This window comes from Nylanderia fulva, unplaced genomic scaffold (genome assembly GCF_048542155.1).
Source record: "Nylanderia fulva isolate GAGA-0341 unplaced genomic scaffold, ASM4854215v1 Scaffold22, whole genome shotgun sequence".
Classification (NCBI taxonomy): Eukaryota; Metazoa; Arthropoda; class Insecta; order Hymenoptera; family Formicidae; genus Nylanderia; species Nylanderia fulva.
The window spans coordinates 3534403-3547873 of record NW_028190285.1 but is presented as its reverse complement, the minus strand read 5'-3'; the positions used below and the strand labels follow the sequence as shown (position 1 = coordinate 3547873).

The 13471-nt window shown below is 32.4% G+C and overlaps 1 protein-coding gene across 5 annotated transcripts in view; it reads left to right on the top strand.

Moving 5' to 3' along the window:
- Positions 1–13471, top strand: part of sick (sickie) — a 153486-nt gene that overhangs the window by 48395 nt on the left and 91620 nt on the right. For all 5 annotated transcript variants that reach the window (XM_029300007.2, XM_029300009.2, XM_029300006.2 and 2 more), the window contains 2 exons: positions 2612–2729; positions 3256–3308. In XM_029300007.2, the coding sequence (XP_029155840.1) occupies positions 2612–2729; positions 3256–3308 (171 nt within the window). The remainder of the gene's footprint in view (positions 1–2611; positions 2730–3255; positions 3309–13471) is intronic.

Genomic DNA, 13471 nt, shown 5'->3' with positions numbered 1-13471 from the left:
TCGCCAGCATGGTAAACGCGTCGGGACAATTCATGCTTCCTGGCGTGATTTATGTCCCCCGATGTTCACTTATGAAAATACGGATAAATACAATTTCAACAAAAAAGATTTCTCGCGCAAAAATTGTTCAAATAATTATTGGAGATAGCTAATTAACGATGTAACGCGAATCAAATTCAAAATGTATGCGCTCGACGGAATGTAAACGTCTGAAATAATATATTGATTTGATTTTTGAACTTGCCAACAAATTTATCAACGTATCATTTCACTCTCGTTTTCTTCCTCTCTTTTCTCGTTCTCTTTTTTTTTCTCTCTCTTTGCCATCCGTTCAAATATCCGACAAATAAATAACACTCATAGTGACAATCGTGCACCTGCGGCACTATAAAATAGCGGGTGAAAGAAACAGAGAGAAGATAAACGGGGAGAAAGGATATCGCGTGTTAATAAACGTAAGTATACATACGAGTATACATACGAGTATACATGCCATCAGGGTTGTTGCAAATAGTAGGAGATAACACCTGTGATGTGACATATATGAATCGCTACGTATATGATGAAAATGCATTGCCTGACGTGTTGTTTTTGCTGAACAAGAAAACGATGAGAAAAGAATCGACAATCAATTGCAGTCGATTTTATTGAATACGGATACCTGTCATATATTACACGAGTGTGTATGTATGTATGTATGTACATTTTTCTCGTTGAAATTCCAGTTGAAACGTTATTAACAACTACACTAATTAAAATTTTGCATCGATTATTTATCATCCGATTGTCTGACGCGATCTATAAGATGAATATAGGTAATTAAATGATATAATAATCGGAATTGTTCTAATTGTAGATATTTATGAAGAAGATGTTGCTTAATTAAATTCTATATATTTAATTAGAAATATAAAGATGCGGGAATTTAAATTATAATTCATTGCATTGAAATAAAGAAAAAGGAATGTTTCGGTAACAAACTTAAACACATTCTTCATCTTAATAATATAAGATAAATTGCGATAACGATGTAACATGTTATGTCAAAGTGCATTTTGCTCATAAGTGCTTGTTTAATGTACTTTTCTGTGCTATCATCTCTTAACAGATTGAAACAATTATGCACGAGATGTAGAATTTCTTTATGTCATACATACGCGACTCTTTAAACATATTTTTTATTGAAAATTTTTTTATTTTTTCTTTATTTTTCCGTAGCTCATTGGAATTTTCTTTATTAAAATTTAAGAAAAATTATTTGCTTATATAATATATAATTTTTTAGTTTAGTTATATTTATAATATTATTTTATTTTATCTGTAACATTTATTGGAATTTTTTCAATATTTATAAAATTATATTAATATTATACTTTTTTCTCTGGAGATTTATAATTTTCTTACCAGAGTTTTTTCAAAAATGTTAATTGCATTCAATTTGTTATATTAAATATTATCACAAAGAAATTTTTGAGATACAAAAAATCGAAGAGCTTAATTAGGGCTCGGCGCAGAGTTAATATTTATGCACATATGTATGGATTAAAGGCGAGACAGACATGCCAGAAAGGCGAGAAGCGAATAAGGAAACATCTCGCGAGAAGATTCTTCGACGTGGAAAGATTCCTATCCCGCCAATTGGCATTCTTCACTTTACTTCTATTATTTCGAGTAGCACAGAGTCAACCGTACAATTTACACAAGTTTGACTAACTCAACATAATAGAAATATTTATTCAAAGATTCTTTTAAAAGTGAAGAAAGAAACTCAATTATTAATTGCAAAAATTTTATTTTATTTTTTTTTTTTTTTTTTTATATAAAAGAAAATTTTTATTTTTATTCATAAAATTCAATACGTATGTGCGTGCCGTATTTTAACAGAATGACATTACTGTAAAATTAATTTCAAGGAATTTTCAATGTGAGAAATAAAAAATTGCGTTGCAAAATATTTGTGCGCACAAAATTTTGTGTAATTATTTATTATTTTTACAATGTAAACGTTTGTAGAGCTTGAACAAGTATAACAGACAAGTAATAATTGGCGTGCAATTGTATTGCACGGAGAAATAATGAAATCGATCTATCGACCATTGAAGTCTACAATATGTTTGCTCTTTACGAACTGTTCTTTATTATTCTCTTTCTTTCTCTTTCGCGATTGCCTTTAATTCACCGAGCTGATCCTGAGAGCCAATCGATCAAACATAATCATTGCCATGAAACAGGACGCAATAATTAAGGGCACATTGCAATTTTCCGCATAGTAGTATTGTGATGAATAACTTCAATTCAATTTACTTTGTGTGTTTTCTCTTTATGAAGACGATGAAGGAAATAAGTCTAATATGAACATAATAATTATATATAGAAATAGATATAATTATTTTTAACATTATAAAATACTATTTTTTTAAATATAAAAATAGATTTTCTTTCTCTATCTCCGATTCTCTTAGATATATTTTTTGAAAATATGAGAGGAAAAAATGTGCTAATTTGAGAAATATCATTAATTTTATTTATTTATATAGTACATATATGCGTGCATGTTTATGAAATAATTTATTCCTACTTTATTTAAAATAATACTTTTAATTTGTTTCAGATCTATACAGATTGGGCGAATTATTATTTGGAACGAGGAGGTTGCAAGAGGAGAGTGACCGATCTTCAGGCTGATTTCTGCGACGGTGTCCTTTTGGCCGACTTGGTGGAGGCAGTTAGTAAGTGTCCCCTCGTCTTTCTCTCTTTTAAAGATCCAGATTTGTCCAGATATATATAAAAAAATTAATATAGTAATATAGTAATTTAAAAGAATGTGTGTTTGCGAATTTGCAAACTAAATTCCATGTTCATAAATATTATAATTTAAAATTCATGTATTTTTAATTTATTGTCTCGATAGAAAAAAATTAGAAAAATGTTTATATATAAAATAAATAAAAGATTTTAGTTGCGGTACATTTTATTAATAAAGTTCGATGCATGAAACTGGTCGGTCGATCGACGCTAGCTAACGAGTCGCTAAATCGGCGATTCGCTTAACAGTACCGAATCGTTTATGGCATTCGACAGTTATTCATAACATAACGCACAAATTGGCAGTAAAGTTCTTACCGCATAGAATACGAGAGTCATGTGCTGTATGTGCGTGCCGTATACAATTCGTCGGGATGTTCTTTAGTCGGTTAAATAAAGAAAAAAAAAAATGCTTTCTAATTTAATTCACGATTATCTCTCTTGTTACAGCTAATCAAAAAGTGATCGACGTAAACCGGAAACCGAAAAGCGTCCAACAAATGGTGAGTGTGTATATATACTCTTTGAAATTAAATATTATATATCAACCGGAAAAGATATAAAACATATGTCGATATTATAAAACATATTAACATTTATACAACATTAAAAAGATGGCTCAATTAATTAATATTGTATGTTATCTATATTTGTCAAATATAGTAACAACGATTACGATTAAATTTCAAATTAATTGCATAATAGAAATGTATTTTATCTGTTTTATTGTTGCAACATATGGATAAGTTTTTATATTCTTACATGAACAAAATATTAATAACCGATCATTAAATGCCCTTTATAATCAAATTCGAGAGAATGCTGATTGCGCTTGCTCATTAATTATATGAGAGGTGAAAAGCTCACATTGTAGATGAAAGCCGAATCGACTCGAAAATTCGTATTCGAAAGATCGTATTTGATGCGCGGAGCTTATTCGGAGAAGCAAATTTAAGAACTAACCGTCCTTTAAAAATAGAGAGCTTACACAAGCTCTCGACGCTTAGGATATGCAGATAAAATCAGTGCAACCGCACATACGATGCACCATAGATCACCGTCCGCGCTCTTCCTCGGTTAGAATAACGCACGGAAAAAATAAACCAAATTGCATCTTGCGGCACATTTCGATTTTTTCCTCGAAAAATATCAAGTACGAATAAGTACGTCTCTAATTAAGATAGTTATCTATTAATTTATTTACATTTTATTTCTTTTAAAATTTCAAGTTTAATTAATATTTTAATTAATTTAATATACAGAGACTAAAATCGGTTTTCAAACTTTTTTCATTTCTTTACAATCAATGATTTCAAATTTAAATATATCACAATACACTGAAACATCTTGATATCGACAATTTATTTCGGAATAATAAATTTTTGAAGCCATGTATCTTTGAAACTATACGTTTTACTATTCTGTGACTTAACACAATATTTTTTTCGTTATAATATATAATATAGTTATGTAAATATTGTCAATTAGAAATTTGCGTTATCATATAAATATAATAATAATCGTATTTTGCAATAATATTGTACTATAAAATAAACGCTTGAGTCTGAGAAAAACGATCGCTTGGATCTCAGATTGGCATTTTACGGAAGTGCTACGGCAAAAGGATTCGCTTGGAATCGCATTTCGCGTAACCTTTGACACGCGCGTTTTATATCCGCGATTAAATGTCTGGTTTCTCTAGGGACTTTAGGGATTCGCGCGCGGTTAATTAAAAGTCATTCGTTATAACGTCTCGTTACATCCTTGCTCGTAAATTACGTCAACTATTTATTGTTTTTTCTCCTAGCGAATACGATACTTTGTTTGAGTTTTTCACATAGGAAAAATTCTAAACTGTCCATATTGTGCTTTCAACAGATGTTAACTTTTGCTAATAATATTTTAGTGTCCTCTGAAAGGAAGATGGTTTAGTATAGCATATACAATACAATATTACTTTAAACAATTTAGTGTTTAATAAGAATTAAAATACAATTGGCATTATACGTGTAGGTACATACAAATTATATTTACATTTTAAATTTGAAAAAGTATTTACTATATTTCTCGCGATTTTTTTCTATTAACCGAAAATATTTTAAAGAATTCAACTATTTTTTACTGCTACAACATTTAACAAAATGTTAGGAAACATGGAATAAACAAGATGAATAGCTTTCTGTCCCATAACATTATAAGAACTCCATTCTTGGAGCCAATCCTTCAATTTGTATCCTTTGAGGAAGAGCATCACACGTTGACTCAGGATTATGCAAATTGAGAACACGAAGAGGTATCACTCTATTCGAGAAAAAAGAGAAATGGAAAGGGGATAGAAGGGAGAGAGAGAGAGAGAGAGAGAAATGTAACTCAACTGCGCGTTCGATCTATACATCCGGATGTGACGTGGCTCGTTTTCTTAGCGAGATGCACTTAGAATCCATAAAACACGCATTTCTCCCCTCTCACCTTGTTTTGTCTCGATCGTTTTCTCTCCTCCTTTTTCTATTCAAATATCTACTATTCAATCTCTCGTAATAAATAGTGACGAATCAAAAATTACAAGTATTCATGTATCCTTGTTGCTTTTAATACAGTGAATTTATTCGTGTCAAAGATTATAAATGAAACTTGATGTACACACACGTATATACACAAAGATATTAAAAATATATAAAATAATTAAATCTTCTAATAATATATTAGTTTATTCTATATTACATTTTATTATATATTTAAAAATAAATATAGAATTTTTGAATATATAATAAAATATAGCTATAAAAAATTAGATATGTAAAAAGCGTATATGTAAAAAGTCACAGCAAAAATTAATTTTATTTTGAATTGAATAGAAAATTCGAAACATTATTTTTCAGTTGTTTGACGGAAACTCGAAAATTAAGTAAGACTAGCAAACTTTGCACGTAACTTTAATAGCTACATAGTACCTACATACTTTATTAAGTGTGCTTCGTATTACTTTAGAATTTAGTTGACGTTGGCACTTTGACAGCATAGACTGATGTAGAGCTCCTCTCGAACTCTTTCCTCGAGTTTTGTTCTTACCCTCAATCGAATGAGTAGCAGAAACAAGCCTAGATAGGTAGTCGAGAGAGAGAAGTCGCCTTTCCAATTTCGCGGTGTCGAGGGTGGACGCTAAGGAAAGGAGAAGGGCTCCGGTCTATAATTAAAAGCAAGCCAAGCACACGCGCCATATGTACACGGTGATTCATAGTGATAAGTGAGGATAATCTATCGAGGCGGAGAAACAAACCCATTATTAAGCGATGCGATGGCTTAATCGAGGCTTTAAGATTTTTCAACATTCAAGAATATCTTTCATGGGAAATTTTATCTCGGTTACTTAAGAATTAACTTTATATAATTTGGGGTAGAATTTTTACTTTTTTGTTTTTTACTTTTTTTTTGCGTCGATTTCGTTGATGCTTTCAGTAATTCGTGAAACAATCTATAACCGGCGCGTATCACAATGTTTTCCTTTCTGACCCGCACGCGACTTACAATTCATCGTTGGTTTACAACTCGTACGCACTCCTGTGATACATACAATAACGTATAGAGGAAAACGTGCGTTCTCCGTGCTTCGCTAAGCAAACCGGAAACGTGATGGTTGCATAAGTCAGCAATATAGCATTATGCGCAGAGATGCGGTCCATTCTCTTATTATCAACCAGCCATATCAATCCTTTCACTTGTCAGTGTCTTCATTTATTGAGAGAAAAAGAATTGAAAATATATTAAAAATATAGTGAAAAGAATCGAAGAAGGAAGAAAAAAGGATTTAATTTTTTAATAAAATTCAGGATCCAATAGTGACCGATAGAGATAATTATAGAGTTCTTTTTCTAAATCTTTTGAATCGGTCAATTCCGATTTAATGATGGTGGCTCGAAAGCGTTAATTTTTCTCGCCAAAAGATTCGCGTTTCCTTTCCAATTTCCATAAATTTGTTACCTGCGACAGAATCCAAGAGTTCGCATCTTCTTCAGTCATGGACGTTGTTTTAATGATTAAAGAGCCGGCTAAACTCGAATTTAAACCGGAACTGACATTACCTCTACTGGCCAGCGTTGGACCATTGCGATCTATTTCTATTTCGCGGAGAAATTCACTCTCTAGAGATAGCAAAGATGAGTCATTTCGTATATATTAGTCAAGCATCGCCCGATCTATTTAACCGAGTATTTAACGACGACTCTTAATTGAGAAATAAATTTTATTTCCAAATAATTTTACAGCGCGTGTGTTGAATAATACACATTAAAATCTTTTTAAATATCTAAAATTATACGAATTTCAAACGTGGAGTACGTATAGAATCGTGGGGTAATTTGTATATTAAGTAAACGCGGCTCGAGCGGTTAAAAATCGATTATTCGTGTGTTTAGATTAGGAAAGCGTGAGAGCAAGTATTAGGGGAGGCATATTGGGTGTTGAACACGATGAAAATGCCGCAGGTGTCCTAGATACGAGTTAGTTACACATTTATATACTATGCGAGTTAAAAGAGGAAGAGCGAAGTGAAAAGGAGGAAATATATATATGTATATATATATATATATATATATATATATATATATATATATACAACACACACACACACACACACGTAGGCGCGGTTTCCCGGTAAGATCGCTTTGTGAAAAAAAAGAAAGAAACGTTCTAGGTCGTATTTCCTCTTTCGGAGACTGAAAAGCCTATTGTATATATTGGGTGTCCTTAAAAACTCGCATTTCTGCCATATCCGAACATAAGTATTTAAAAATAAAATTTTTACTTCTTCGATTATATTAAATTTCTCTTTTAGTTTAATTATAATTTAAAATTGTAATTTACTTTTTTATTATATCATGCAAATTGATTTTTTTAAATAGAATTCACTTTTAAATTAAGAATTAATTACTTTACATTGTAGGTTCTTTTTCTTTACAGTGCAAATATATTCTTTTTCTTATCTCCGAATTAGTCATCAAGTATCTGACGACAATTTTATTTTCTCACGCAAGAATTCTTGTGCAAAAATCATCTCGTTATTCGATTATCTCGTTATTCGATCGTACGTTTTTAGAATAATTAATATCTGCCGTTCATTCATCAAGCTTAAATATAATCATTATCGAGCTTTTATATTTATCGTAAATCAATATAACGACCAAAGTAGCAAAGAGATAAAAGCGGACAACGTGTAATGTGTACTTTCTTAATTATACGGTCGAGTAGAATTGTTTCTCGTGATGAAAATCGTCCAGCGCAATTTCATTGATCGCGGGGATGTCCACGAGTGATTCGGAATGCAATTTTCCCCTGACGTAGCAGTGCATTCTTCACCCTTGCACGTTCGACTCATACTTGATTTTAAAATAATAAATATTTATCTTTCCGCAATTAGAAAATGATAATATCTGCTGTTATGTATGAATTAAAATTAATTAACTTTCACTCTCTTTTTATTTCTTTAATTATACAAAATTATTTATATAAATTAAATCATTAAATAAAAATTGCAAAACAAATATTGTATATATTTTACAAATAATAATCTTTTTAAACAATTTTTTTATTATATTACATTATACATATTTTGAACATTTAAAAATTCATTATTTGATTAACATAATATTAAATTTATTCTCTTATTGTAAAAGTTTTTTAAACTCAGTTTTGATTAAATTTTTATATATAACTTTCTGTCTCTCTTAGTAATTTGAATCATTTTAATATATACTTAATAAAACCAAACATGTTACCCTTAAACCACGGGACTTTAAAATAGTGCATTCTGGAGGGAGTATCGATACTTCCGGTCGTTTGTCAGCGCACGAGCGAGCGGGTTCGTTTTCAAAAGTTAATGAAGTTCCCGTGAAAGCCGATAAATTGTTACATTGTCGACCGACAGACTGGTGTGTTTGTGAAAGATCAGCAATTCGATTCGCGGTGTCTTGGTGAATGAGCCGACCGCGGGAAAAAAAAGCCTCGCCCTCTTTCGGATCCTGTCAGTATAGTAACCTCCTAAATACACAATATGCCGAGTAAATTGGATGGAAATACACAGATCAATAGTGATCAAGTGCGGTCTCTTTTCTCTGGAAAAGAATGCTTTTTTAATCGTGGAATCTCAGATTGAAAAATATTGTAAAAGAAAGCTAACTTTTTTTTTAGATAATTAAATTTCTCGCACGCACGAATACTTAAATCTTTGCATCCTTAAAATTATAGCATTTTTTGACTGACGCAAATCTGGAAACAATTAAACATGACTATGTTTATTTATATATTTGGATATAAGTTGAGGCTGCGACATGTATGTTTCGGAGCAATTTCTTTTAAATTAAAAATTTGTCAAGTTTTGTGGCACTTTGAAATTTGAAAAACTTGAAACTTTCAAAATCTTAGTATTCTGATCTTGACAATTTTAAATCTTTAGATATTTGTGCTTTTTAATCTTTTGTTATCTAATCAATGATAATTTATCAATTTATTCTAAAAATTGTCATACGGGTTAGCAGTATCGTTTGATCGAGGAACGTATTGTGTTGTGTGTAAAATAAATTTGTTATAAAACATTGTTTCAATGACACATCGATAGTTACATAAATGCGATACGATCTGACCACGTGGATACCTGGACTCTCTAGGCTCCCACACTTGGAAAGTGCTCCCACTACCACTTGCCGATTCCTTCCTTTTTCCTTTGGCCTTCTCCGCGGCCTGTTAACGTAGTCTCTGTTCGGCCAATTGCCGCTGTAGCTTACCTCGACCTCGTGTATCCGTGTATGCTCTCTCTGTCTCTCATCGCTGTTAGTATCCCACGAGTGGTCCAGCAGTGCGGATGCTGCACCGATTCTCGCGTCAGAAAGCGCGCCAAATATAATGTGTGCCGATAAAGGAATCGATTCATTTTATCGCAGGGTGGAATGCCGCGATGCTAATTAGCAAATTGGACGATAATTGTTGTGCGATTTATATTTTGTTTTTGTGTTTCATGAGAAAACAAGAGTTATTATTTCTCATAATAAGAGGTAACATTTTCAATTAAAACGATATTCATTTCTAACTCTCTTATATATCTATGTATAAGAATTTCATTCCTACACTCTTATGCTCATTTAAATCTTTTATTTTATTTTTATATTATTTATAAACAATTAAACAGTATATTTTTAATATTAAAAATCGAATACTGCTGACAAACGTGATTTTCATCGAATCTTTTCTAAAAAAAAAAAAAAAAAAGATTAATTTTGAATCGAGCGACACATCTCTCATTTATCGCGATATTCCCTTTAAAAAACTAATTTGCCTGTTTGAAATATAAACAGATTCAGAATACACGGGTATTATCCAGATACGCTGCATGAACATGTGTCTTCTATCTTTTCTCAGTCAGTTAATGTTTCGTAAATGTTCGAGTATAGCACGTGCTGGCAATAGACGGGAGATCCTCGACACCGTTTTACCTTTTATAATCTTCTGTCCCTCTTTTCCGCTTTCTTTCTCTTTTATATACCAACATTCTTGCTGAAAAAAATTATAGATAGATTAATTATTCGACTTGACCATGACGCGCATTAACTTTCATCTCCGCGAATAATTATTGAAATATTAGAATTTATAGTTGGCCGGTGCAGCTGACACAGATAACGATATCCGGGAAATATCGCGTAAATTAACCATGAATTTATTTCTGATGTGAATTTATATAAACAAAAATTCGATGGGACAATCTCTACTTATACATATAATAATAATAATATCTATACCAATATTTTTCCTACAAATATACGAATAAATATAATAATATATTATTACATTTATAAATATTTTTTTCATCAAGTTTTTAATTCCAATGATTTTGAGATTCGAGTTCAATTGAATCTAGACGAGGAAGCTAAAATAGCGCACCATCATCGAATTCACAAAAGATCGATTTGATCGCGACGAACAAACAATGATCCGAGTTGTCAATCAAAGCAACAATGATACTCGCGTACAGTTAATAAAGCGGCCGTTAATCGGCAACGACAACATACCATAGTAAATTAGTGAATTCCTCTTAACTAAATCGGACCCCTCGACACATTCGAAATCGTTACATTCGCTGCATTTGCCGAGTAAACTCTCATCTTCTCTCGTGCAAATGCATTTTCGACAATATACGCAGAAATATTCGAGATCTGTTGAAATACCAGACAAAACCATTAATGAAAATCCTTGATTGAAAGATAATTGCATTAATATATAATACGAATACAATTATACACATTATACACATTATTAATATACAAGGTAAAAAAAATGATGAATAATAAAGTTTAGAAAACTGAAAAAACTCCATGAAAAATAAAAGAAATAAATAATATACATAACTTGTAGATTTAATATAATCAAACTTGTTTACTCATACTTACGTGTTCAGATTCATATATTCTTCAATGTTGAAATTTTTGTTCGAGTTTAACGTGTCTCTGATACATATCTTTCGTCAATTTTTGATACCTGTAGGAATAATAAATTTGAACGAGGGAGAGGAGCATTACCGTATTGTTATATTAAAAAGGCGACGAAACAAACCGTGTGAGCAAATAAAGATTGAACGACTTGGTGTGACCCGCGGGTGCCCGTTTTATTAAATTATTATCAGCATTTACGAGTCGAGCCTGTTTGGGATCGGGCAACGTTAATAAACGACCGCGAGAGATCGGCCGCAATGTCAAATTGCCTCTTAAAACGAGCATACAGCAAATTGCATAAGTGGCAAGGTACCCGCCGACCAATCGTAACATCGTCCCCGCTACTGTGCATGTCGTATGCGCTTATGTATTATTCTTTCTTCATGCATTTCGCATACCTGCTTCCGACCGGGATCTTTCGCGTAAATCGTTGCCGACTTCCGCCGTCGCGGAAAATTGCCAAGTCTTATTATGACGCGGCCTTGGGCTGGGAAAATAGACAATTATTACCGTCGGGTTGCGTTTTTTTTTTTTTCAAAAAGATTACATGATATAATTATATAAATTACCAATAATTACAATAATAATTAGGCTGTCACGCGGCTTTCACAAAAATTTATTTATATATTATTAACTTGCAGCGCGAAGCGCTATTTTTTATTATCATTCAATTTCAATACAATAACGATAATCATTTTCTTTTTCATTCTTACTTCTACAAGACTTGTTGCAAGAAACGGGTAAAATAGAGAGAGAAAGAAATGTTATGTATCTCGTATAAAGAACATTCCATTTAAAGTCAAATCATCACAGACATTTCTTGTACAACTATTTCAACTATTCGACCTCGTAAATTATTCCGCACAAGCATTCCACGCACGTCAAGCAGCGCTCACAAGCATTACTTCGCAGTGTTCGCATTATTCCGTTCTCGATATGCATCAAACGAACTGCAGTCCCGCATTGTCCGGATAGACGTGCGATCGCGATTGATGTATCGCCAATGGCGATTTATAATACTTCCTGGGCAAGCACCGTATTTCGATTTCGATTCGAATACTCGCTCGTTTGCGAAATTTACTCACCCGTTACGTTGCACACGCGCATCTACAATTAGCCGAATCGTTAACTCGGGGCATTTCGCCTATGTGAATTTGTCGTTTGTATCTCGTTGCTTGTGATCGTATTAGATTATTATCGCCACAAGCTTTATCGAGAATCGTGCGGTTTCATCCGATTTCACGGGAATTAACGACATACATTCGTGATATGATCGGCTAATGATACCATAAAAGTGAATAAATTAATGTAGGTATATTAAAATAAATCGATTAAAACACAAATCAATAAATTGGCATTAAAATTGTATTGCGCGATTAACGGTACGAATTAAATTCCGAGAGAGTTGCGAATAAAATTGATAGCTCGCAAATCTTTTTCTCAGATACCGCATATCGTTAGACTTGTATATATGTACATTAGTTTGAACAAGTTCTGGCGAAGAGTTGGTTTTTCGCTGAAAGATCGAGTCATCCGCGCTCTTGCGAATTTCAACGCACGTCCGATCAAATTATTGCGGTGAGAGACCGGGGATAGAAGGGTACAGGAGTAGCTTCTTAACGGTACCGAAAATGGAAAAGACGAAGGCGAGATGTGTCGGCGAACCTTCACTCGCAATCTCTGCGAATCTCTCGAGTATTGTACTTTTGCATACGAAAGTAACGCTGCGTAGATCAGAATTTATATCAAGACACTTTCATGTAAGGAATTACAAGCGAAAGATCTTCAAAATTATGCGAGTGCAAATTATATGCTTTATATGTGGAAATTTAAATAATATTGTTTAAAAAATATCTCTTTGAGATTCGTCTGAAACAGTTTTTAAATGCAAAATTAAAAAAACAAAATATATCCCGATGAGTTTTCAATCGATTAAGCTCGTTTTAATTACAAATAACTTGAATTAATTTTGTATTATATACAAATGATAATTATTTTTGAATAGTTCATGGCGAGAGAAAGAGAGATCTATAACGAAATGAAATGTTTATCGGCACGAAACAGATTCTTGCTCTCGCCATCGCGAGTGCACTATTATAGTTCTCTAGAAAGCAAGGACCCAGCTGAATGACACGTAAGTGCATACGTTGCAATTCGCAACTCGCGGAGTCTTGGTACGGCGAATTGCAGCT